Below are 27,150 nucleotides of genomic sequence, written 5' to 3' on the forward strand. Positions count from 1 at the left end.
TTTCAGGACAAACTTTTATATTTGGTGTTGTTTTCTTTCTTTTCTTTGTCATCGTAACCAAGATTTCTTAAATCGAAGTCACTCTCCAATATCTTAACTGCTTTCACTGTTATTTTTCTCTTTCGTCATCGACGTCAAATGGATCGGGGCCTACATATACGTCACAGTTGGTTCCTCCGCACTTTCTTCTATCGGAATCTTTCTAAATCTTTTTCTTCCCTTAACGGTCCTTTTTCTATTTTTACTTTGACGTTCTTCTACATGAATTAGCTGTTATTCTGTGGATGTATATTCGTTAGAGCGTAATTTTGCACGTCGAAAACATGACTTCTATGCCATCGCTCTGTGCCTGTAACGACTGCACAATACGGATGAGTTAATTTTTACATCAATGAACAATACAAGTGTTTTTGGAAGCATTTTTTGTAAATGTAACAGCTTCGAACCGTGGTGGCGGCCATAGACAATAAAGGCCAAATCTGCTTGCCTTACGACTCAGTTACTGATAATAAGTTGACGGTGCGCCAGGCGTGCATGTTTTGAAACAACAAAATTGATAAACTACTGATAAAACTGAAACCAAGTTAGATTGTGACGTACAAAACCTAAATGAATTTACTACGTACAGTCGAGCCTCCACTAACGGCCACCTCTCCACAGCGGCACTTGTTTTGGTCCCCAAGGTGGCAGTTGTAGAGAGGTTCCACTATTTATAGTTTGAAAAAGCGCCATCACTAAGAAAGTGAATCACTTTCTTTATTTCTTTTGTTTTTATGGTTTGTTTATTTCATTTCTTTATATTTAACCAGAATTTTAGAGAGCGCTGGAGACATGTACAAGGACGGCTGACGTCAAATGATTAAGTTATGTCACTTGACTGCCCTGGGGTAGATACAACTGTTTGAATTTGGCCGTTTTCTACCTCTGGACAGAATCTGTGAATTACAACCCCTCTTTTGCCTCTGACTAGAAGCAAAACATGTCTAGCTCTCAGAAAGGTAAATGGTGCGATTCTCAACCCAGGGGTCACTTGAAGCTGCACGTACAACCTGTGAGGGGCCCCTAGGGGTCTGCGGGAACAAGGGAACGTGATCATTTATTCTACGGGAACAAGGGACATTTTTGGGATTAATTTGGGATATACTCTTAAAGGGAACTTTGACAAAACGTTTAGGGAACAATGGAATTTATTTACAGGGAACAAAGAAGAAAAACTGTGTCGTATACATTAAAAGCCACCTTCACCACCCCACAAGTGCAAAAACACTGGTCCTCTTGACTTCTAAAGCTCACAGCGAGCATGAGGGGTCAGGGGCTTCACCTCATCTATAAGTGTTTCCCCCACAACAGCATCATGCACCAGCGCCGATTATGCTCCTGTCACACTAGCTTAGCAAAATGGGTATCACCGTTTTCTTAGTAATTTACTTCATGTTGAAAGGTTATGTCAATGAAAATTGAAAATCTACAATCGAAACTGTTGAAGCTACTTCATTCCAATATACATTAACTTAACTTAAATACTTGTGCCCAATATTTCTTCTAGCCCCTTACTTCCCTATAATGGTCAACTTGTTTTGAATGAAGTGATCAAAATCCCAATGACAAGAAGTTATTTATTAATACTCCATTATTTCAAAGATTACCTAGCACAAACGCGCATATATTCTCTTTCTGACTTCAGGATTTTATTTCAAATTGTAGCCTTAGCAGGCAAAAATATACAGTGGCCGGAAAAACGGCTCAATTCCCAAGTACGTATCCTTTAAAGACACTATCGATTATAATATCGCTAAATGAAGCGTTAGGTTCTCACGCCTCGGGAACTAAAATGGAATACAATTTCTCACAGGAACTCATTAGAGGCCGGAAAATACTCAAGGATAACTTAATTTAGTTTGAAAATAGACATACATTAAGGTGGTCAAAAAGCAATAAACGTCGCTTGAAATTAACTACATGTACTTGCCGGATTACGTTGAAGTTCGTTAATCTCATTTATTAGAGGACATGGGTGAAACACTACATTTGAATAAAATGTTTTTGACGATAAGTTTTTCACTTACAAGTAAGGTCAAGCGACGCATATTCTTGTTTTACAAGATTACCTTCTAACATGTAGAAAAACTCAAATTTCCGGTTTATGACGCGTGAATGAAGTAGAAAATGATAAGATACAATATCCTAACATGGGAACTACCCTTGAAAGTCAGTACCAAGGCTGCTTGCAAGGTTGTCGGTCTCAGTCAAATGCGATCTGCGCGAGAGGGGTTTTTTCACCGCTTCAGCCCATTCGCTCAGTTCCTGACCTATTACTACGCGCGTTAGTTATTTGTGCGTGTCCGTCTTCGTTATCATGCTCTCAGTCTACTGACTGGTACTATTGCTTGCGGTCAGCACAGTTCTAAGATGGACATAGCCTGAAAGTGAAGAATGATCATCGCAGTAAATTTTCCAATTTAAGCAAGTGGAAAGAAGAGGCCTGAAAAAATCAGGGCTTCAACGAGATTCGAACCCGTGACCTCCGCGATACCGGTGCGATGCTCTTCCAACTGAGCTATGAAGCCACACAATTAATTGACCTCGCTCCCAATGTGTATATATACTTCATATGGACATAGCCTGTTGCCCCTCTCGTCACCCGCCCTCTTTTTCGATTCTCCCCACTAACCGAGAGAGGACACGGCTGCCGGGACCGTCCCCAGTTGTCCGCTTATAGATTAAAGAGAGTCGAAGCAAAATGGCGAGAGTAATTCTGAGTTAGTAAAGGTGAACCTATAATATGTAATAGGTAATAGGTGTTGAAGAAACGTCTATCGTTATAGTGTTCTTTTGAGCAGCGATGTTCGTATTTCAGCTGTAACATTAAGTACCTACATTTCCGTTTACTTAAAAAGCACTTCTAAAGTATTCGTTTAGGTTTTAAAGTGTCAGTTGTCCGTCTTAGAAAGTTTAGTTACAGTAAAATGACTGAGAAATGGAGGGGACAAACACCAGGTGTCTGTCTTATGAAGGTGTCTATTAAGAAAGAGTTGACCATACACCGAAATCAAACCATTCTTCATGTTTCCTATATTTAGTAATGGCACATGCATTCTGAAATATTTGACTATGTGCAGTATCTATCCATTCAATTGTTTGCAATAAACCTAGGATTTTTTTTTTCAATATAGGCCCAACCTTGCTCTTTTGCTGTTTACTATTATCTCTTTGGTGTTTTATGATGAACATGACGGCAGTATGATAGCAGTATATTATAGTATAGTTCCTTTGACTTAAGTCACTGCACAAAATACTATTTTTAAGTAAATCAAAATGTTAAGAACTCTCTCTCGTGTCATGTTCTTTTAGTATTAGCCACTTGAATCTCCGAGCTGTCTCATTACAAGCCATCTTCACTTCATTCATCTGTCTCTGGGCCTTCAAGAACGTCATACTCTGGGTCTCGGAAACTTGCTGGGTCATAACCATCAGTCGTTTTGGCCCCACTAAGACCAGGCGCCTCGAGAACTTTATGAACCTGTTCATTTTTGCATGGATAACCAGCGTAACGATTAGGTTCCTCCAAGGTGTTGGGAACTGGACCTTCCACAATTACATTGCCATGACATCCAGGTTCTTCTGCGTCTTCTGTGTAAGGTTCGTCCAGAACGTTGTAGACTGGTTCTGGCTCAGTAGTGCCATCATTAACAGACTCCTCTGACTCCTTAACTGATACGTCCTCCAAAGCATAGTACAAAGGTTGGTCTATGCCAGAGCCATAATTTTGGAACATTACTTCAGGGTCTTCGAGAACGTTGTGCACTGGTTCTGCATTAGTAGGGCCATTATTATCAGACTCCACTGAGTCCTTAACTGATAGGTCCTCCAAAGCATAATACAAAGGTTGGTCTCTACAAGAGCCATAATTTTGGGACATTCTTTTAGGATCTTGGAGAACGTTGTAAACTGGTTCCTGTACATTTCCAGGCCCATAAATATGGTGTCCCTCTGGGATATTAAGAGCAGCGTATGCACCGTCTGAATGAGAATTGCCCTCTGAGGAGATGGCCTTTTGGTTGCATAATGGTCTTTGTAAAACCTGCTGCTGAGGTACTTCATATCTAGAAGCATAAATTGCTGAAAAGGACAGCACAGCATAAATTAATATCACTATCTGTAAGCATAATAGAAGTACAATAATTCCGTAAAAAGTATCGAGTGATTAATTAAGACACCATTTTACAAAGTCATAGTTCGCTCCAATCCTATACCTGCAGGGAGCCTTATTGATGTTGATGCTTGATTCCCCACCCCCCCCCCCCTCCCGCCCCGTTTTATGTCAACAGTCCCAGTGCTTGGAGTAGCACTGCATGATGACTGGAATAGCGACCTTTGAGGGAGACTGAGCCATTCCCAAAGTATGATATATGGTAAATGTTGTTCACAAGGGAGAACCAAACGGTGCCTTACAACATGTACAAGCTTAGTTCTTGATATTATGAGACGCTTTATGGCCGTTTTCCAGCCAAAAAGAAAGAAAAGAAGTAACCGATATGACTGATTTGTAACCAGCCTATTTAATGCATCGGCCTACATGTTAATGGTTCCTTGCAGATTTCGTAACCATTCTGTTCCTCTAACTCCAACTCTGAGTTCGTCGTCGTATTTCTTGACACTGTACATGTATCCTAGTAAAACAATTTCAATGCAATAACAAAAATATCATAAAACAATTTAGAAAATAACGCAATCATAAAAATTTCAGTATTGACTGACAACAATGGTGAGTCCTTTTAGGCTAAGGATCGAAACTCGCAGTTCATCAAGAAATCCTGCTTTTTGACAAGGATGAAAACTATAAGCACCTCAGAAGGTTGGAAACTGTAAAACAACTGTTATACATCCCAATCTTTTTCCCAGACTCTTTGCTCCCAGGAGGAGGAAGAAGTCCGCTACGAGAGGTCCATTGAGGTAATCGCATGTTCCCGGATGATGCTCATCCATATCGGAAGAACATGTAATCCTAGATCAGTTGCCTAATTCCATCATGATCTTGCAATTGACTAAAATTTTAATTTTAAACGTGTAGATGCGGCTAGAATTTGATAGAGTAAGTCAAACTTAAACTCACTTATTTACCTGGTTGGTTTGATCAGAGGTACTTGTACGAGTGTTCTTTCTGTGAGTAATAAATAATCGTGTCAATCAAGCCGAAAATCAAAACCAAGCTGCGCGTAAGCCAAAAAACACATGCCTGTTACTCTACAAGAGAGAAATATTGTAGCAATCCTTTTTTTGGCATTGTAATAAACCCAAAGTTAGTTTTCAGCAATGTTTATTGTTAACAATCCCTCGGACACTTCTTATTTAAGTCCTGTTAAAAATTGTCACTGAGATGGCGCTGGATTTAGTGTAAGCCATGAAAGTGTACAGTTTTGAAGCAAATCTCGTGCAGGTATGGACAAGTTTTTTCGGATAGATACATTGGTGTGCCACAAACATAACGATATTTATATGTTTAGAAATTCTTGTTCTCGTTTGTTATTTATGGACAGTCAACCGCGTTCACACGAAGCCCTAAATTTTATCAAATGGCCTTACCTTAATCTGCGACGTCGCCAGATAAAAAGTACAGCAACTAGTAACAACACAAGTGCCGCGGAAACAGTCACTCCCACTACGAGCCCTTGCTGCGAAGACGAGCTGACTTGATCATTCCTCTGTTTTCCTCCTGAGGTGGGTCGGATGGCCTGAGAACAGAAACGCTGATCAAAAACTGGTGAAACCAAGAAACCACTTTAAGACTACAATATTAGAGAACGGCCTAACTAGCCCCCTATCAAACACAATTCATTTAAAGCACTGTACTGGCGGCTGGTCAGTTAATTCTTTGGTAACGAACCGGGAAAAAAAAACGAAGCCCAAATTTAGTGTCCCCATAGTCGAAAGGCATGTAGCAGGCTTGGAGATTCTTACCTGAGTAGGTCCAAGTGTTGCTGATGGAGAAGCTTTATCTAAATATGTCTGTAGAGAAAAGGGTCAATTTAGAGTTTGATTTTTCTTCTTCTTTTTATATTCTTGGAGTTTATTTTCGTGATACTGTACCTTGCAGTTCTAAAAAAACACATACAGCTATCGGTTTTGAAAAAGGCAGTCCTACACATGCGTACAAGTGTGCGCTACACTATACAATGTCCAAAGGTATTATGGGTAATGGCGCGCGGTTTACTGTTGCTTGATTGAAACTAAAGTTGTTCACAGAACTCACAAACACGTGTATTCACGCTTCCCCTTCCTTTCTGCTGAAACACCGTGAACCTCAAACAAGCAACTATAAGCTGTCACAACTCATAACAAGGTCATAACACCAATCGGATTGTCTCGCATACGCTTTTTCGCTTTTGTGAGACAGCCTTTGTCGAAACAGCTGTATGCAACGCCAAATTCATTGATCATCAGCACTACCTTGTCTACAAAATGAAGGTCTTTTATCGGAGAGGAATTTAAGAACAAACCGGCCTGCATTTGTACGCATGCGTGAAATATACAATTTGTACTGAGATAGATATAGATCGGTTACAAAGCTCGTACCTGGGTGGGATCAATCGTTACCGACGCAGTGGCTTTCTCAAAATACGTCTGCGGAGAAATAGAAGGATCTCTACAGTTATTTTTTTATTATTATTTCTTTTTTGTAGTTTATTGTTTTAACTTGTCCTTTTAGATGTACATTTATAATATAGACAGGACCCTGCGCACGAGCTCTAATTGGCCCAAAACCCATGTTTTACTTAAGCAATAGACCACTCTTTCTATGGGTTGACTGGCGCAATAAACCACGAGCCGTTAGGCGAGTGATTTGCAAGCTTTTCTCGTGAAATAACTATAGAAAAAGTCTGTCAATGAGAGGAAAATTTATTGTACTTTTGTGATCGAGTTGCTTATTCTCATCAAATTCATGAGATGACGCGGCAAACCAATCACAGCGACTGAAAGAATGAAAGCACAGACTCCGCGCCGGACACGAAATCCGCAGAGCAACGCGACGGAAACATTTCACGCTAAGAAAGTTTTCAGAAAGGAATGGAAAAGGTTAACGGTGAAAGGCAAAAAGACGGGAAAATGCAGGGATTCGTACGTGGAATCGGTCATCACGAAATTAAAAGGCTGTACGAAAAGTGTGCAAGTAGTCCAGACTTCATGTGCTTGGCGAAGTGATTCAACGCAGTGTTTAAAGGTAACTTTCCAAAGTTTTGCGAATGAAATAAAGGTTAGTTACAGAAACGCTCCTTCCCAAATTTATCCAGAATTTATTTACTTATGCTCGCGCTGAAGGCTATGAAGTCAGTGTTTCTCTATATTTTGCTAAATGAAAACTATTGCTTGAAAGCTAAGCTTATGCCGGGATACCAAATTCATTTATTGTGTTATGCATGCATGCATTGAGTTTAAACTCAAAATTTCTGATAGAAAGAAATCTTTTCCCTGCTTTTTCGACAACCCAAATTGATCAGTCAAGCCAGGCTGACTTCGTCCTCCAAAGACCGTGGAAAGCACCGAAAAAAGGGGTTAAAACTTCCTTAATTTTAATCTCAAGCGTAACCGGAGTCGGCGTAAAATTTTTGCCGTGGAAAAGATAAAGCTTTATATGACGACCAACTTCTGGTCCTTTTGTTCCTTGCAAATTCCACGTATATGTTGAATGAAAAGATATTCCTGTTATTGATCTCTCAGCCAGTGAAAGGCAAAACTGTTTATTACATTTGTTATCGCTAGAGTTCCGAGTTCTCTAGTTCCCGCATGGAGCTGCCATAGATGGTTTTCCGGTACATGTAGGTTTAGCAACTCTATTGATCAATCAGAGCGTGCATAGTATCTCAGTTATTTTATAACAGAATATAAAACATACATAAAGAGTGTTTCCTTGTTTTTCGCCACATTACCTCTATATCATAAAGCAAATGAAGAAGCCTAAGCCGTGTATTACACTGTGATAAAACATTCCGGACAGTTGAGAACACTCGAGAAATGTAGAAAACACTCGCCTGCTGCCCGTGTTTCCTACATTTCTCTCGTGTTCTCAAATGCCCGTCGTGTTTTATCGCAGAGTAATACACGGCTTCTTTATTTGTTAAATAAATATTGATTGTCAGTTCTACCAAGCCTGAAAAACGAAAGTCTGTCCGGCAAAGGGATGAATTCAAGAACAAATCTGCGTGCACCAAACTACCTGAATTGGACTAACTGATAACTTACTAGCTGTTTTCAAAAGCGTCTGCATAGAAATAGTATTAATTTCCTGTTCCGTTTTAGCTTAAATTAAAAGATATCCAATATACACATTTTATGCACACTTTATTACGATATGCTGTACTTGAGAGTTTTAACTTCAGACATATCAATTTAACATTTTGTTACATCGATGCATGAATGACCTAAAAGCGTTGAGGTAAAGTGACTTGCATTGGGAAAAAGAACAGTCCGTTCTATTTTATGGAAAAAAGAACATTGCCGTGGAATACCAGACTGTAAGCCTGCGAGCGAAGAAGAACGGCCGTTTTTGTAGGCTACCAGATTGTCATCAGTGTGCACTTAACTTCACTTTGATTTATGTAACATAAACAGCGGAGCAACTACTAGGGGCGCCATTAGACATGTACTATCCCCCATACCCGATGGGAGGCTGCACCAGCACAGATTACCCCCTCCCTTCACCCCTCCACCCTCTCAAGAATTCTTACAGGCCGTGCTAACAATTCACTTGTAGAACTACCCATTGATACCTTCTCACCCTCCACCTTCCCAAGAATTCTGATAGGCTGCACTAACAGTTCGCCAGTAGAACCACTCATTTGTATTTTCCATGTGGAAAGAAGTATCTTAAACCGTGAAAATAAAGTTAATGTAACCAAACAACTGTGAACGAACGCGGCCAGGGCTCAAACCTGAACCTGGTAATTGGCACTGATGTTTAGACCTCCTTGCTCTCTTAACTTGTAATAATTTCGAGGCAATGCTGCCCTTACCGTAGATAGAGGCGTTACTACTACAGACGAAATGGTAGGATTTATCGTTGAGGAAACGATGGGTTCTGTTGATCTATCTAGAGCACCTGCCAACGTAAAAAGATAATTTAAAAACTATAGAACATCGTGTCAACCTGATATAGATTTACCGTAAAGATGAAATCACACGCGATACATACATGTAAAGCTTCCTTCTAGTTTGAATAGCAGACAACCTTCCGCGATAGGGATCGGCGGCTTGCACGTGATGCCCAGGTTGATGACCTTTCCTCTGAAAATGGGAGCAGTTGTGTAATGGACCTGTTTAAGTAGAAAAAAATTACCAGGTGATTTTAGAATCAGAGGATCACCTCGAAGTGTGTTATCTTCCCTTTTCTATTTGTCTATTAGAAAACAGCCTTTAGAAAATACTCACGCTGATTGGTTAAAAATCGTGTTTCTATAACTCGATGGAAACATAGAACTAGCACGAGCTGTTGACGTAATGATGGCGCGAGCAACGAGAATTTACATCTTGATAATCAAAGTTATCAAGTTGTTTTCCATTTTTTTGGTCGAGTTGTTTTCTAAAAGAAATAGAAAACATGTTCTCCGTGTTTCTATCGAGTTATAGAAACACTCGCTACACTCGCTCACTAGAAAAGGCTGTAGAAACACTCGTGTTCCCACAGCATTTCTCGTTCTCCCAAACGTCCACTCGTGTTTCTATAACTCGATAGAAACACGGTACATGTTTTCTGTTTCTTAATTATTATTAATTCTGGCCAGTGAAAATCGCTCTATTAATTTTTTCCCAATAAGGAAAATCTGATGGGGATAAGCTTCTGTTAGAATAATCACAATTGTAAATTCATGTAGATAATCCTTAAGATAAGTGTTTTAATGATATTTAAAATAACTAAGTCGCTTCTAGTCTTTGAGATCAATATTAAATTATCTGAATTGCAATAATAACTTCTTTTTGGCTATTTTCGTATTTTAAAGCGTTTGTGTGATTACGATAGAAATATCATGGCTGACAAATTACTCCTTGATTTTGGCGCAAAATTTCAGTGTTAATTTATAATTTTAGATATAAAATTGCAAAATTGCCATGGCAATGTTCGACACAAAATTTCTCCATACAATAAACAAGTCAAAAAAACACGATTGTTAGGGTAATTTGTCACCCATGATGTTAACGGTAATCAAATGGTATGCCGGTGAAATTAAGAAATACTTTCATTTGCGTTTTGTCAAGATTCTAATAATTTCCCTGGCCTTATCGTTATTTGAATACTTATCCGCTGAGTCCACAAATTTAGGTCAATATTCCACCACTGCGGAAGGATGGCGGAAGTAAGTATAACCTGAAGCATGGCGCTTCATAGCCCTTTTCTTTGTCAGTGAATTAACGAAAACCAACCAAGGCATGACAGTCTTCATTTCGAATGAGTAGTCTCGAATACACTCCTTTCTATAAGAATATTGTTTTATCTGGCCGAGGCTCAATATTCTTATTTTTCTGCTGATATCGATGTTAGGCTAAAAATATTCGAATATTCTTAGGTTATAACGTATGACATTTTTCAGTTTTCGAATGTATTTGGTGTCTGGATGGTGTATAAGTAATTTTGGAGCCACACTGCAGGCTATAAAGCCTGAAATGGCGCCCATAACTTCTTTCAGAAATGTTTTTGGCATTGAACATACGGCTAGTGATGTTTTTGTTGCTTTCTGACCAGGTTTGCCGTTTAGAGAAAGAAGAATTTCATACGGTTTAGTTAAAAACACATCATTGTGTTGTATTTACAAATTTTCATCAAACAAAATTATATTCTTTGCAATATCTCAACCCCGGGTTTATTCTTAAAATATCCTTAAAATTTGGCAAATTTCAGTCTCGATATTCTCCTAAAAGGAAAGAGTGTACCAGCTGCAAATCATAGTATATGTACAGACCATCGACAGACTAAACCAACTCTCACCTTAATGAAGTAAGCTCCGTTTTCACGCTGCTGAAGAAGAAACATTTCCGTTGTTCTATTGGCGTGCAGTCCAAGAGGAACCTTTTTACCAAGACATTCAATGTACCAGGAAGAACTGACGTTTATTGTGCATGAGCCGTTAGGATTTTTAAGCTTTGTTTTCCTGGCCTTCTTATTACTCACAGGGGCGAGCGTACGTAAATTGCTTTTTTCCGTTTCATCATCAAATAAGGTCGCATTTATCTCACAGCCTATTGCCAAAAGAAAAAATCGCATGGATTTAGTGGTTGGCGAGAAAGAAAAACGAGTTTTGTTCACAGAGTCTGAATGAAAACGTAACCATTGACATCTCATAACATGCAGGATCATGTAGCACCCGTAGATCCCTATCATATACATACAATCGTTATTCCACACTTCCCAGGCTAAAGTCTGTTACTCCAGTGTGGGGTAGGGTTGTTATCAATGACGCAATTGACAAAACGAATTATTATTGGATTTGAACAAAATGGAGAATATTTTCAAAAGTGAATTGGACGACCTTGAATAAGCAATGCATCCCGCCTTAAGCTTCTAGTCAGCATAATTTGTCTAAAACCCAGCCAGTCGTGAAAATCTGATCAGCATCATCGTAAATAGCCCCGTTGTGCATTTGTAGTAACTAGGAGCTCAATGAGTCATCAAACCAGTTTTGAACATGCGCGCTCGCATGCATTTAGGTAGAGAGATCACTTGTAGTATTCGAACTCTTTCATTAATTAAGTCTCGCTGTCGAGACCGCGCGTTTCGATTTCAATTTCCGGATAAGCAATATCGAAGAAAATATTAGCAGGTCGATACTTATCAGTGATGACTTAATTAAAATATGTCTAACTAAAGAGTCGACAAGAGCTAGGAAACATCCTGAACTATCCAGCGATATGTGTATCACAATGTTGCAAAGGAAACATAAACTACCTCTATAACTAGATTCAAAACGCAGGGCGAATCATCAATTTCAGTCTTGAGTTTGTTGAAGCAAAACTTTCATTGTCATCGTTATTTCATGACCATCAGATGATGAATATCAGTCATCTACTGTATTACAAATAAAAAAACAAATTACTCACCGAGTTGTTTTCGCACCTCTTCATTTTTCAGGCATCTCCATTTGTTCTCGAAATAAGTTACTGTAGAGTAACATCTTTTGGAGCAGGTACAGGAGCACAAGCAACGACTGTGATTGTCTGTTTCATCTGTGGTAAAGGATGTATTGCAATAACTGCTACATCCAGTATTTTCATGGTAGCATACTGACTGAAGTATGTGAAACGAATCTTCGCCATTTTTCAATTTTTTTCCTTTTAGAGTCCTGATAATTTTGATGGATTCTGGGAACGTAGTCTCGATGTAAAATAACATCGTTATAAAGATCTTCGCCAGTGATATCTTCATGATATGTCACCAGCGCACAAGCTTATATTTTAAAAGACAAGAGCCTTTCGACCTGAATAGTTCCGAATGATCCAGAACTAGTGAAGTTGTGAAGAGAGCAGAAAAGTTAACTTCCAGATGTTGCTCCAGCTTGTTCGCACAAGTTTACAAGATGAATCTTGACACGTCTTCCCTCCCAGTCGAAAGTACAGCGACAATTCTGAGTTCGAAACAACACTGTCATTGTTCCCTTTGTCTTCAGCAATACGCTTTGTCCCTAATAAATAATTTCAGCTACTTTCGATCCATTTTCGAAGTTGAAAATTTACTTCCGCAGGCTTGTTATAATTAACAAGGCAAGACTAATATTTCTTTACCGATAATGATTAGACCTGGTTGAACTTTGTTTCAGTCGGTAATTCTTTTCTTTAAAATTTCGTAGAGTGTAATGCAGCATTGAGTATTTTTGACGGTGATTCAGTTTAGGTCGTACTACAGTTAACTGAGGCTAGTCGTGCGCTATGTAGAAAACAATAGATCAGTCAAAACCCGCAAGTATGAAAGCAATGTGTTTGTTTCCTCTTTCTTCAAAATGACTCAGTTCTGGTCACTTCCATATTTTAATTGCAATAATAGCATTTCTATACTGCATAGACTTGTCAGAAAGAGTTTAATTCTGTAATTTCTGAATGAAACGTTTACTTTAAGCTCGGATACGATTGCATGGCGAAGTTTCCCGAACAGCACCCGACCTCATTCCTGGGATCTCTTTTCTCTAGGTGCAGCCGAAAGAAGTGAGAATCTGGGAGCCAGGTTGCTCCTTCCATAGTCAATCGGCCATTTCCGAGTTTCCTTGTGCCTCTGTTTCATAACTAATCTAGGGACGAAAATGACTTTGACTTGCATAAAAATATATGAACCTGTAGGCAGAACTCATTTTCATATGAATGGTTTCGCACTTAGACTCGTTTTGACACAGAGGCAAAAAACAACTCGGAAATGGCCTATTACATGCAGTTTCCATGATTATCCAAATATTTGAGACCATGGTAAAGCTCAGATATACAAATTATCACACGAAGATTGCCGACGATATTCAGAACACCAATTAGCGAAGGTCATACGGTCATCCAAATACAGAGGTTTCGACAAAGGTTGTCCCACAAAAAGCATAAGCGTAAGCGACGATGCCTATTGGTATTATGGCTAGTTATAGTTTGGCGCCGTGTTTGATTGAGGTTCAAGTTGTTTCGATTTTCAGCAAGAAGGAAGGATAAAGCATGAATACACTTGTTTGTGCTGCAAAAAACGACGGTCAAATGGTCACATGAGCTAGAATAGGGTATAATTTGCCGGAGAAGTGGCCAGTGTATAAATAATTTAATCTAAAATAAGGCTCTTTGCCCGGGGTTCTATAATAGAAACTGAAACTCGGAAGTGTCGACTTTGTAAGACATTGGTTTAATTTGCTTATGTTGGACTCCGAAAGTGATGAAGTTTCTGGAGGAAAATAGCTAGTCTGGGTTAGGGTAGGGGTTTTTGGTGCCTAGTCTAGAATAGGATTTCAAAATCAAGGTGATCATGGTCTAGTATGGGGTAAGGGTTTCAGAGTCCCAGTGGCACACCCCTAGCGAAAAATCTAGAGAGTACCGCCGGCGGTTTTGATGTCTGCCTTCTCTGACGTCTGTCACTGGCTGTATGACGAATTCCGACTGAATCATCTCGTAAGCTCTATTTGTCGTGATTGGCTAAATACGATTGCTCTGGGTTTGGTTAAACGACTAAAATGAAAAACTAAAAAGCTCAATTAAAAATCAGTTTATGAATTTCGATCAACTTTGCTGTAGGCAATCTTCGGTTTATAAGTCCATCCAAAACCCCTTACGAAGTTGTCTTAACCCAGAGCTTATAAGCAGCAGTTTAAGGTCTGAAACCACTGAAACCTATCTTGAGGACTTCCACCCACGGCCACTCCGCTTACTTTTATCTTTCTTTCGGGATCAGTCAAAGGGATGGGAAAATAAACTTTTCTAAAAAGTCTGATTTCGCTGTTCAAATGGAATGACGACATTTTCAAGGGTCTTTTAAAAAGTCTCTATGTTGGAGAGCGTTTTCCGGGAAAATTTCCGTTTCTGTGAAGAGAGTGAGTGAGTCATCGTTTTCAATCTTTCAAGTGTGAATGTTATGTCCACAAATATTCCAAAATTAAAGGTTTTCATTTTCCAAGGAACGTGATCCGGCTTAAGTTTTGGCTGCAGCCCAACAAAAACTGAGCACACATAACATTTCATAAAGGATATTTTATTTCTGTCATTTGGTTTGTGAAATCGCAATATTTAGAATAGAATTGACCCTTCAAAGAAACTTATACTGGTTAAAATTCAATTCCTTCCTGCCGATATGCAGAGGAACAAAATACATGCACTTAATTGTAACAGTACACCCAGAGCTAAATCATCTCACAGCAAGAGACATTTTAGTTCAATGGAACGAAACTCGTTAATTTTATACGTACCTCGGCTGACTGAAAATAAGTACAGTTTCATTAAAACGGTTTCGTTTCTCATATCACAACAGGAGTAAAATGTTACCTATCTTACGTTTGTTTCCCTTTCTCTTGGCATGATACTATAGTTAATCAGTTTTATTTTTTGGTTCATAAATTGATCTTTGATTTATAAATACGTATTACGTAGAAAATCATAATTTGCTGTAACATTCAGCATCTACATTTCCGTTTTGAATAATTTTTCTCTTTTAAAGCACTTCTGAAGAGTCCGTTGAGGTTTCAAAGTGCGCGTTTTCTGCCTTCGAGATATGTCCGTTTTATAGACAATTTTGTTACATTAAAATGACTGAGAAATGACGGGAACGTCACCAGGTGTCTGTCTTATAAAGGTGTCCGTTAAGAAAGACTTGACTGCACACCGAAATCAAAGCGTTCTTCAGGTTCCCTATGTTTAGTAATGGCACATGCATCCTGAAATATTTAACTATGCACATGTACAGTATCTATACATTCATTGTTTGCAATAAGCCTAGGATTGTTTTTCAATATAGACCCACCCTAGACTCTTCAGCTGTTTACTATTACCTCTTTAGTGTTTTATAATGAATACGATGGCAGTATAACCTAAGGGACTCTGAGAATAAACTCAATGTTCCATTACCGCTCACAAACTATTACAAAAAATAGCTTCAGCCGTAGTGGCGAAATTCTTTGGAACAGTCTTCCTTGTAACTTAAGGGAAGCAGAGTCCCTTGGGCAATTCAAACGACTACTCAAAGAAGAACTGTAAGGCACGGCATTCGTGGAGAGCAGCTTTTTATTTAAATGTTTTTCATTATATTAGTATTAGGTATTTTTTAAAGTTGACGAAGTTTGTACCGTGGATAAATAAAGATTATCTATCCATGATGGCAGTATATTGTAGTATAGTTCTTTTGACTTAAGTCATTGCACAACATAGATGAAAGTTGTACTATTTTTTAAGTAAATTAAAATGTTAAGAATTCTCTCTCGTGTCATGTTCTTTTAGTATTAGCTACTTGAATCCCAGAGCTGTTTCAATACAAGCTAGCCATCGTCACTTGATTCATCTGGCTCTGGGCCTTCTAGAACGTTATATTCTGGGTCTTGAAAACTTGCTGGGTTATAACCATCAGTCGTTTTGGCATCAATAAGACCAGACGCCTCGAGGACTTTATAAACTGGCTCATTTTTGCATGAATAACCAGCATAATGATTAGGTTCCTCCAGGGTGTTGTGAACTGGACCTTCAACAGTTGCATTGCCATGACACGCAGGTTCTTCTGCGCCTTTTGTGTAAGGTTCGTCCAGAACGTTGTAGACTGGTTGTGGTTCAGTAGGGCCATTATTAACAAACTCCTCTGAGTCCTTAACTGATAGGTCCTCCAAAGCATAGTACATAGGTTGGTCGATACCAGAGCCATAATTTTGGAACATTACTTCAGGGTCTTCGAGGACGTTGTGCACTGGTTCTGGATCACTAGGGCCATTATTAACAGACTCGCCTGAGTCCTTAACTGATAGGCCCTCCAAGGTATAATACAAAGGTTGGTCTATACCAGAGCCATAATTTTGGAACATTATTTTAGGATCTTGGAGAACGTTGTAAACTGGTTCCTGTACGTTTCCATGCCCACAGATATGGTGTCCCTCTGGGATATCAACCTCAGCGTATGCACCGTCTGAATGAGAGTTTCCCTCTGACGAGATGGTCTTTTGGTTGCATAATGGTCTTTGTAAAACCTGCTGCTGAGGTACTCCATACCTAGAAGCATTAATTGCTGAGAAGGATGTCACAGCATAAATTAATATCACTGTCTGTAAATATAATAGAGGTACAATAATTACGTAAAAAGTATCGAGCGATTAATTAAAAGACCATTTTACAAAGGTGTAGTTCACTGCAATCCTCACTGACCTGCAGGGAACCTTATTGATTTATTGATGTTGATGCTTGACCCCCCCCCCCCCCCTCGCCCCCTTTCATTTCACCAGTCCCTGTCTCCTTCATAATAGCGGCTATTAGAGTCACGCAGTGCTTGGAGTAGAACTGCATGACGACTGCAATAACGACCTCGAGAGTGAAGTGAAGTGAAGTGAAAGACTTTATTTAATGAGGGTGACCCGCGACAGCAACCCAAGCCACTGATAAACTTGGGGCCCTCAGCTTAAAATAATTAGAATGCTAAAAATATATTATTTACAATAAAATGCTAAAATACGATATTATTTAGAGAGACTGAGCCACGCCCAAAGTATGCTATTGGGTAAATGCTGTTCACAAGGGAGAACTTAACGGTGCTTTACCACATGTATAAGCTTAGTTCTTGATATTAGGAGGCGCTGCCCGGTTTTCCAGCCAAAAGAGGAAGGGAAAGAAGTAACAGATATAGTTGATTTGTAACCAGCCTATTAAATGTATCGGCCTACATGTTAATGGCTCCTCGCAGGTTTCGTAACCGTCATTTTCCTCCAGCTCCAACTCTGAGTTCGTCTTCGCATTCCTTGACACTGTACATGTATCCTAATAAAACAATTTCAATGCAATAACAAAAATATCATAAAACAATTTAGAAAATAATGCAATCAAACAATTTCAGCACTGACCCATCAAGAATGGTGAACCCTTTTAGGCTAGGGATTGAAACTCGCAGTTCATTAAGACATCCTGCTTTTTGACAAAGAAGAAAATTAGAGGTTGGAAACTATAAAAAAATTGATATACATCCCAATCTTTTTCCTAGACTCTTTGCTCCCAGTTGGAGGAAGAAGTCTGCTACGAGGTGTCCAACGAGGTAATCGCATGTTCCCGGATGATGCACATGCACATCGGAAGAACATGTAATCCTGAATTGGTTAGCTATTACCATCACGATCCTGACTAAAATTTTTATTTTAATCGTCTAGGGGGTGCTAGAATTTGATAGACCAAGTCAAACTTAAACTCACTTATTTACCTGGTTGGTTTGATCAGAGGTACTTGTATGAGTGTTCTTTCTGTGAGTAATAAATAATCGTGTCAATGAATTAAAAGGCGAAAATAAAAGCCCAGCTGGTCGCCGTGAGCCCCAAACCACATGCCTATGACTCTGAAATAGCGCAAAATCCTTTGTCTTGGCATTGTAATAAACCCAAACTTAGTTTTCAACAAGGTTAACAATCCTCGGACTCGTCTTGTTTATGTCCTATGAAAAATTGTCACTGAGAAGGCGTACAGTTTCCCTCTGCAGCAAATTTCGTGCAGGTATGGGAAACTTCTTTAAGATAAATACATGGTCGTGCCACAAACATAACGGGATTTATATCTTAAAAAATTCTTGTTCTCGTGTTATTCAGGCCAGTCAGCCGCGTTCACACGAGGCCCTAAACTTTTATCAAATGGTTACCTTGATCTGCGACGTCGACAGATAAAAACTACAGCAACTAGTAACAACACAAATGCCGCGGAAACAGTCACTCCCGCTATGATTCCTAGCTGAGAGGATAAGATAATAATAAACATAAGAACTTTATTAACGTGTCATTCCTCTGTTTTCCTCCTAAGCTGGCCTGAGAACATGAAACAGAATAAAAGCCCTACAAAAACTAGTTTGAAGAGACCACTTTAAAGGCATGCGCAACATTATTGAAGAGCAGCTTTAAACTATTTAGCCCCACACAAATACACACACAAATACGGACACCTTCGGACTTGGGGGTAGGAGCGGTGACCTCATTGCCCGAAAAAAGTTACCCAATGTCCGAAAGAGTGTTGTTCAAACGCAGTCAAATCGCAGTAAAAACAAAAACGTTCATAATTCCGACAGACGTCTAATGAAACTGTTATCATTCCAAAAATAGTTATTTTGAAACCTCGCATACTCTATTTACCTTTATCGACAGACTAGTAAAATCAGAAACAATATATAGATTTAGGCCAGCCTAAAAGCGTAGCTCCTGGGCCGGGTTGTTCAAAGCCCGGTTAAGCTAACCCAGGAAAAGGTAGAATTTTGATTTGAGTTTTGTAACTTTGCGGTGAGGTTTTCTGTATATTGTTTGGCCTTCTGTTTTGTGTTTTAATAATCACCCTGTACACAAAACAAAACAGCAAAAAACACTTGTATAGAAGAAAAACTTATAATTCGGTTAACTTTTAATCCTGGGTTAGCGTTAACCGGCTTCCGAACAATCCTGCCCTGTTAAGGTGAATTAATCAACATGACACGAGCATGGGACAAAGAAAAATTTTGAGTCCCAGACAGGAATCGAACTCATGACCTCCCGAACACCGGGCAGGCGCTCAGTTAAATGGCCTCGCTCTCCGTGAGTTCTCGTTGCTCAGTGGATAGAGCGCCCGCCGGTGTTCCGGAGGTCATGGGTTCGATTCCTGTCGGGGACTCAGAATTTTTCTTTGTCCCACGCACGTGTCACGTTGATTAATTCACCTTAACATTTCATTACCGAGCTTAAAATTCACCATCTTTATTAATTTATCAATCCTGCCCTGTTTCCAACGAGTTAACCTAATATGAGCCCGCGATCCAATCGATAACCAGCACTTAGTCAGCGGTCAACTTTAAAAATAACACGTGCCCTCGAGGAGCTGTAAACTTGAGCCCGCGATATGGTCACCTGATACTGGTCAGCGTATACCTTGTTTTGACAGGTGTCAGTTGATCATAACATGGATGTCCAATATCAAAAAAGTACAAGGTAAACCAAGGCTGCATGTCTGTCAACCTATTATTTGGACTATGGCCGCCATGTTGGGCAACTCCGCCGTCGTCGCGCGTACGCGCCCACGAGCAATACCGCTAGCCATGATAACCATGAGAAAATCAACTCATGGGTTTACTTTCTTTCCTATATGAGTATGGGGCTTCGCTTGGCGGCCCTTCGGGCCGCCGGTGCTCCGCTATAAAAGAAACAGTTAGTTCTCCTTTGTACGAAAAGTTCGAGAAAATTTTAAAAAGGCTCTTTGTGGAGCGACCCTGGAGCCATTCAAAACGGCTCTTTTCAGAGCCACCATAAAAACAAAAGTCTTGGACTTCGTTCACTTCAATTGTTTTGTCATTGTTTTGTTGATGGAAATAATACCCATATCGTGGATTTCCACGATAATATATATGGCTTTTCCAAAACAGAATATAACTGCAACGAACGAGATATTACGTTGAACACGAGAAGAGGTATTCCATATCTACAAGGAACCATGTATTATTTTGTTCATTATAAAGACTTACTGATAACGACGTTTATGAAGATTTTTCGAAGATTTCCGACCACTTTCCGAAGATTTCTGAAGATAACCGAAGATTGCCGAGGACTTTCGAGGAAGATTCGAAAATGTTTCGATAACACAACAACAAATGTCGAGGAAAAGGTTGTTGTTATTCATCGTGGTGGATGCAATAATAAGATCAGACCCCGACACAAACAACCACCTAGGATCTATGGTTTGCCGAAGATCCACAAGGCCGACACACCGCTTAGGCCAATTGTGTCGTGTGTCAACACCTTTGCATACGACCTGTCTGCTTTCTTGGCTAACGTATTATCTCCTCTTGCAGGTAACTCGAACTTCACAGTGAAGAACTCAACTGACTTCGCCTCCACCATCGCCAGTGAAGAGATCCAGGACCACGAGATCATGGTGTCTTTCGACGTAGAGTCACTGTTTACCAACGTACCGATCGAGGGCGCCGTACAAGCCGCGCTACAAAAAATGGAGAACGACGCAGGCCTGGCTGACCGCACTACACTTACACCAGTTCAAATCGCGGACCTCTTGAATTTCGTATTAAGATCTACGTACTTCCAGTACAACGGATCGATTTACGAACAACGAGACGGCACAGCCATGGGGAGCCCTGTATCCGCGGTTATTGCTAATCTCTACATGGAGATATTTGAAGAACAAGCAATAGAGTCCGCACCTTGCAAGCCTAAGATCTGGAAACGCTACGTAGATGATACTTTCACCATCCTGGATCGGGATAGAGTTGACGTCTTCCTGCAACACCTGAACAGTCAACAACCATCAATCCGTTTCACCATGGAGATCGAGAACAACAACAAGATCGCCTTTCTCGACACGTCAGTTTACAGAGAACCTGATGGCCGCCTTACCACCAGTGTCTACAGGAAACCAACACATACTGATCAGTACCTAGCGTATGATTCACACCACCCTCAGTCAGTAAAGCGCGGTATTGCGAAGTCTCTGTACGACCGGGCTAAACGTCTCGTCACCAAACCATCAGTAATCGCTGGAGAGAAGAAACATCTGCCATCTGTACTTGTTTCTAACGGATATCCCTCCTCTTTTGTACAGAAGATCACAAAGGCACGAACAGCCCCAAGAAGAGAGCCTGTCGCGGAATTCAAATCCACCGCCGTTTTACCTTATGTCCAAGGAGTTTCGGAGTCTCTCCGCCGCTGCCTAGAACAACAAGGCATTCGCACCGTCTTTAAGTCCGACACGACACTTCGGTCACACTTAGTGCGACCAAAGGACACCGTCAACCCGGCTAAACAAGATGGTGTTGTCTACAGGATTCCCTGCGAGTGCGGCAAAGTCTACATCGGGGAAACAGGGAGATCTATGCAGGAGAGGGTCAAAGAACACGACAGGGATATACGACTCGCCCATACCCAGACCTCCGCCGTTTCTGAACACACCCACGAGACCGGCCACTATCCTATCTGGAATGAGGTCAAATTTATTGATCGAGATCCTCACTGGTACACACGTAGGGTCAAGGAAGCTATTCACATAAGACTTCACCCTAACAAAATCAACAGGGATAGTGGAATTGAAATTCCTGAAGCATGGATACCCACGATCAAAAAACACAACAACAGGAGAACGGTACAACAGCGGACCACTGAGGGAACAGCTACTCGCCGGAACAATGGAACAATAGGAGGATCGAAATGCACCAATCACAGCCGACCTTTGTGATATAAATGATACCGTGCAATCAGTCGACCTCATCGCCTGAAGAAGACTAGCAGTAAGCAGTCGAAACGTCGCGATCTACATCTCAAGTGACTACATCGTGAGACAAACGATAATACACTTTATTACAACAACAAATTTAAGTTTAAGGGTCAAACTTGATATCAGTGAAGTCATCGATATCTTCACTAGTGAGGATATGGAAAATACGCCACCAGGGTCTCGGATGTGGTTTCGTATAAATTTTATGAGTGGCGTATTTTCCAGCGAAACACCCGTGTCTACATAATAAAACGATTTAACATTTGTTATATCAATGCATGAATGACGACCAGAGCGGTGAGGTCAAATGACTTGCGAAAAACTGAATATTCTTTTTTAATTTCCATTTTATGAAATAACGATCGCCAGGAAATGCCAGATTATCATGATTGTCAGATTGTGTACGTATCACTTTGATTTATGTAACATGAAATGGCTACGGGCGCCATTGCATGTACCACTTCCCATCGCCGATGGAATACTAGATCAGCACAGGTTATACCCCCCGCCCCTCCTAATCCTCGCAAGATCTCTAATAGGCTATACAATAAACAATTTGTTAGTATAACTACCCATTTGTACTTTCCCACGTGAAAAGAAGTATCTTGAAACGTGAACGTAAAGTCAATGTAACCAAACAATTGTGAACGAACCCGGTCAGGGCTCAAGCCTTGACCACGTGATTGGCACTAATGTTTGGGGCATGTTGCTTTCTTAACTTGTAACAATGTCGGGGTAATGCCGCACTCACCGTAGACAGAGGTGTTACTGCTACAGATGAAGTAGTAGGATTTATCGATGAGGAAAAGATGGTCTGAGTTGATGTAACTACAGGACCTGCCAATGGAACGAGATAATTTTAAAATTCCCAAACAACCTTTCATGCAACTGTATGTATTAAATCACAGGATACATACATGTAAAGCTTCCTTCTAGTTTGAATAACAGACAGCCTTCCGCGATACTGGTCCGCGGCTTGCACGTGATGCCCAGATTGATGACCTTTCCTCGGAGAATGGGATCAATTAGCTTATGGACCTGTTTCGGTAGAAAAAAGTATTAAGTATATTTTGGATCAGAAGATCGCATTGAGGAGTGTTATTTTTCCTAATCTCTTTGAAACCATGTTGCCTATTAATTAATGTCATTCTCGACCGATGAAAATTGCTCTACAAAATAGTCCAAATAATTAACGAGCTGGTAAAACAGCAAGAAAGTAATGAATCGATGCGACCGATGGAGATTAAGAAGGATTCCAAAAGACAAACACGCAAAAAATAAGGCAGTATTTTTCAAGATGCACGATCGTGAAGTAGCTAGCTCCTTTAGCACTTCTTCAAGTTGAGCTGCATGTAGTTACTAACTACTTATTAGCCGAGAGTGAGGTCTGTACGGGAAAATTCCAAACCGAGACCCTGCCGTATCGACCGAGCGAAAACGAATTTATTACATTTTTTTTTTTTTTTTTTTTGCTTTGTTTTCCAGGCCCGTAATCGGCCTGTGGACATTGAGGGGAAATAACTGACCCCTTGAATAATATTGGCCGTATAATAAATGAAATAACCCATTTATTTGAATAAATAACATGCCACACGTAATGCATTTTACTCGCTCATAACCATAGGTACAAACAAAATAGGTAGACTCAGCAGTATCGTCAGCGACTCAGTGTTAGGACGATGTCCTGACAAACGGCGATACTTAACAATTCCTCACTGCGCATGTGCTTATGCTTATGCGCTAGCGAAAACCAGTCTTAACATGACAGTCCTCATTTAGAATGACTAGTGGCGAATATCAACAGTAAAAGTCTTACAGAGCAACAAGAACTAGCACAGTTCTCACCTCTATAAAGTATGCATTCCGTTTAGCACGCCGTTGGAGAAGAAACATTTTGGTATGAAGACCAAGAGGAATCCTGTCATCAAGACATCCGATGTACCACGAAGAACTGGAGTTTATTGTGCAGTTGCTCAAACGATTTTTGAGCTTCGTTTTCCTCCCCTTAGAAGTGTTAAGCGTGCGTAATCGGTGTTTCCTTTTTTCGCCACCAAACAAGGTCGCATTCAACTCACAGCCTAATAATGGCATGGAAGAGAGACAACGTTTCAAGTTGTACTGTAATTTTACAAAATAATAATTATGCCGAGAGCGACGCCTATTTATAAACCCAGCGCACAAGAGACTGTAATGAAATTGTTATCACCCGCGCTTGTTGGATAGAGTGGTTTTCAATTGAGTGTCCTTAAACAAAAACCAGACCATACTTACCAATTAGACTACTCATCCAATCACAAACCGCAGTAAAACCAAAACCAAAGTCATTGCCTGATTAATTTCGACGTCAAATTGAAAACCGCTGAAAGCCAACTCGGCGCTCCGCACCTCGTTGGCTATCTATCATCTCATATCCAACGCACGCTCGTGGAATGATTGTTAATTATAATATATAACCGTAGTTGATAACCCAAAATAGCTATAGAGCCAAACCTGTCGGATGACCACCATTTATAATAAATGAAACTATACACAAGTCAAGTAAAATCATCTAAATGTTAGTTGTCTAAGTATAAACAACTTATAATAATTAAGGGGGACAGAAAATAAGGGTTTGATGCCCGATATCGAGTCTTAGTCCTTCTCAAGTAATTTATAGGCATGGTACCCAGTTCTTCCGCGGATAATGTTCATTTGAGCGTTGCGGAGATGAACAAACTGGAGGATAAAAGTGGGTATCCGCCCCTAGCCTGGGCTGTCCACGTAAACAAAATCCGAGTCACAAGATTAATTGGCCATTTCTGGACCAATTATATTTCTGGACAAACAAACTGTTTTAAATTATCATCGGGAAAACTGACGACCAAGACAAATGATAGACTGAACTATTTTCAGGAATTTCCTTGAAATATTATTTTGCAAAGAGGCCAAGAAATCCCAGAACATGGACAAATCCTGCAAAGTCTTCACTCAGACATGTTATTTTCTTACCGAGAGAGTTATATTGTTCAAGCAGATCATTGATTCACCACATCTTATGACGCACGCCACCCGTACAGCCCTGTTATACATAATCTCTATTCTACGCTTCCGTAATCAAAAGTTTTTGACTCCAGTGTGGGGCAAGTCTGTTTTCAATGACATACTTGATGGGAAGCACATTCACCAGAGCCTGTAATTATTTGGATCATTATCCTCTTCGGTTTTAAACACAATTAAGGTTTGTTCTGCAGTCCATTCCTTATGAAATATTTCAGAAGTAGATTGGACGACTTTGAGCAAACAGTGCAGTCCGCATCAAGCTTTTAATCAAGAAAAATTTGTGTAAAACCCGAATTTATTCAAAACTTTTCTCCCTAGCCAGTCATGTGAAAATCTGCTCAATATGATCATAAAGAACCCTGGAGTACACTTGCAGTAACTATGAGCTCAATGAGTCATCAAACTGACAATTTGGAACACGCACGCTCACATGCATTTAAGTAGGAAAATCACTTCTAATATTCGAAATCTTTCGCCAAGTCTTAATCGTAAAGAAGCTTGAGATCTCGATTTTGAAAAGTTCGAAACCGTTATCGAGTCTTACTACCGCGCGTTTCCATTTCAACTTCCGGGTCAAGAAATACCAAAGAAAATATAAGCGGCCCGATACTTATCGGTGATGAATTCAACGATGTCTAAATGGTGAACCAACAAGACCTAGGAGGCACCTGAAAACTATCCAGCGAAAAAACAGAAACCTTTAATTCCTCTGTGACTGAATTTCAGTCTTACGCTTGCTGAAGCAAAAATTTCATTTTCATCGTTATTACATGACCATCAGATGATGAATATCATCCATCTACCATCATGATAAAAAATGGAAAACAAAATACTCACCGAGGTGTTTTCGCACCTCTTGATTTTTCAGGCATCTCCATTTGTTCTTGAAATAAGTTACTGTAGAGAACTTTTTGGAACATGTACAGGAGCACAAGCAACGATCGTCATTTTCTGTTTCATCTGTGCTATAGGATGTATTGCAGTAATTTCTACATCCAGTACTTTCTTGGTAACAAACTGAATGAGGCATGTGAAACGAATCCACGCCATCTGTCCAGTTTTTTCCTTCTAGAGTCCTGATAATTTCGATAGATTCTTGGAGAGTAGTGTCGATGTAAAATAAAATTATTATCAAGACCTTCGCCTGTGATATCTTCATGATATGTCACCAGCGCACAAGCATATATTTTAAAATACAAGAGCCTTCCGACCTGAATAGTTCCGAATAATCCAGAACTAGTGAAGCTGTAGCGAGCAGAAAAGTCAGCTTCCAGATGTTGCTCCGGCTTGTTCGTACAAGTTCACAGGATGAATCTTGACACGTCTTCCCTCCCAGTCGAAAGTAAGCGACAATTCTGGGTTCGAAACAGTACTGTCATTGTCCCCTTTGTCACGCTTCAGCAATACGCTTTGTCCCTTATGAATAATTTCAGCTACTTTCGATCCATTTTCGAAACTGGAAATTTACTTCCTAAGGTTCGTAACAAGGCAAGACTAAGATTTTTCTACTGATAATGATTATACCTGGTTGAACTTTGTTTCAGTCGGTAATTCTTTTCTTTAAAATCTCTCAGTGTTCAATACAGCATGGAGAATTTTTTTGCAGTGATTCAGTTTAGCTAGATGAAGCTCGTCGTGCACGATGTAAAGAACAATAGATCAGTCAAAACCCGCAAGTATGAAAGCAATGTGTCTGTTTCACAATTCTTCGAAATGACTCAATCCTAGTCACTTACATATTTTAATTGCAATAATAACATTCTATACTACGTAGATTTTTTAGAAAGAGTTGAATTCTGTAATTTCTCTATGAAACGTCTGCTTCAAGCTCAGATACGATTGCATGGCGAAGATTCCCGAACAACACTCGACCTCAATCCCAGGATTTCTCTTTTCTAAGTGCAGCCGCCAGAAGTGAGACTCTGGGAACCAGGTTGCTTCTGCCATAGTTCATATGGCATTTCCGAGTTCCCTTTGCCTCGGTTTCATAACGAGTCTAAGGACGAAACCATTCTTATGAAAATGACTTTGATTTGCATGAAAATAAACCTGTAGGTGAAACTCATTTTCATATGAATGGTTTCGCACAGAGGCAAAAGGAAACTCGGAAATGACCTATTACAAGCAGTTTCCATGATTATCCAAATATTTGAGACCATGGTAAAGGTTGGATATACAAATTATCACGCGAAGATTACCGGGGATATTCCG

General features: G+C 40.0%; 4 protein-coding genes across 4 annotated transcripts in view; all 4 read right to left on the reverse strand.

Annotated features, from left to right (window-relative positions):
• Positions 1-3,028: 3,028 nt before the first annotated feature.
• Positions 3,029-3,936, reverse strand: LOC145503024 (uncharacterized). Its single transcript, XM_081482450.1, has one exon. It carries the CDS (start codon positions 3,917-3,919, stop codon positions 3,401-3,403), a length of 519 nt encoding a protein of 172 aa, XP_081338576.1. The 5' UTR covers positions 3,920-3,936; the 3' UTR covers positions 3,029-3,400.
• Positions 3,937-4,067: 131 nt separating this feature from the next.
• Positions 4,068-27,150, reverse strand: part of LOC145503022 (uncharacterized) — a 33,020-nt gene continuing 9,937 nt past the window's right edge. The window contains exon 9 of the mRNA XM_081482448.1: positions 4,068-4,119. The gene's annotated coding sequence lies outside the window, so the exon portion shown is untranslated. The remainder of the gene's footprint in view (positions 4,120-27,150) is intronic.
• Positions 4,546-12,571, reverse strand: LOC145503023 (uncharacterized). Its single transcript, XM_081482449.1, has 9 exons — positions 12,085-12,571; positions 10,976-11,226; positions 9,188-9,308; positions 9,009-9,094; positions 6,574-6,621; positions 5,959-6,006; positions 5,584-5,732; positions 5,122-5,161; positions 4,546-4,670 (listed from the first exon to the last, which is right to left on the reverse strand). The coding sequence occupies exons 1-9, from the start codon at positions 12,407-12,409 to the stop codon at positions 4,560-4,562; spliced, it is 1,179 nt and encodes a 392-aa protein (XP_081338575.1). The 5' UTR covers positions 12,410-12,571; the 3' UTR covers positions 4,546-4,559.
• Positions 14,518-26,351, reverse strand: LOC145503020 (uncharacterized). The gene is made up of 8 exons (XM_081482445.1): positions 25,777-26,351; positions 23,746-23,978; positions 22,818-22,938; positions 22,652-22,737; positions 18,305-18,393; positions 17,876-17,915; positions 17,349-17,442; positions 14,518-16,699 (listed from the first exon to the last, which is right to left on the reverse strand). Exons 1-8 carry the CDS (start codon positions 26,096-26,098, stop codon positions 15,966-15,968), a joined length of 1,719 nt encoding a protein of 572 aa, XP_081338571.1. The 5' UTR covers positions 26,099-26,351; the 3' UTR covers positions 14,518-15,965.

This window comes from Orbicella franksi, chromosome 11, assembly GCF_964199315.1.
Source record: "Orbicella franksi chromosome 11, jaOrbFran1.1, whole genome shotgun sequence".
Taxonomy (NCBI): Eukaryota; Metazoa; Cnidaria; class Anthozoa; order Scleractinia; family Merulinidae; genus Orbicella; species Orbicella franksi.

Coding starts and splice junctions, on each gene's coding strand:
- LOC145503024 (XM_081482450.1), bottom strand. CDS start 3,919: ATGTCCCAAAATTATGGCTCTTGTAGAGACCAACCTTTGTATTATGCT.
- LOC145503023 (XM_081482449.1), bottom strand. CDS start 12,409: ATGAAGATATCACTGGCGAAGATCTTTATAACGATGTTATTTTACATC. Junction 9,095..9,187: donor ACTAGAAGGAAGCTTTACAT/GTATGTATCGCG, acceptor TTACGTTGGCAG/GTGCTCTAGATAGATCAACA. Junction 5,733..5,958: donor CAACACTTGGACCTACTCAG/GTAAGAATCTCC, acceptor TTCTGTTCTCAG/GCCATCCGACCCACCTCAGG.
- LOC145503020 (XM_081482445.1), bottom strand. CDS start 26,098: ATGAAGATATCACAGGCGAAGGTCTTGATAATAATTTTATTTTACATC. Junction 23,979..25,776: donor AGAGGTGCGAAAACACCTCG/GTGAGTATTTTG, acceptor TGCCATTATTAG/GCTGTGAGTTGAATGCGACC. Junction 22,738..22,817: donor ACTAGAAGGAAGCTTTACAT/GTATGTATCCTG, acceptor TTCCATTGGCAG/GTCCTGTAGTTACATCAACT.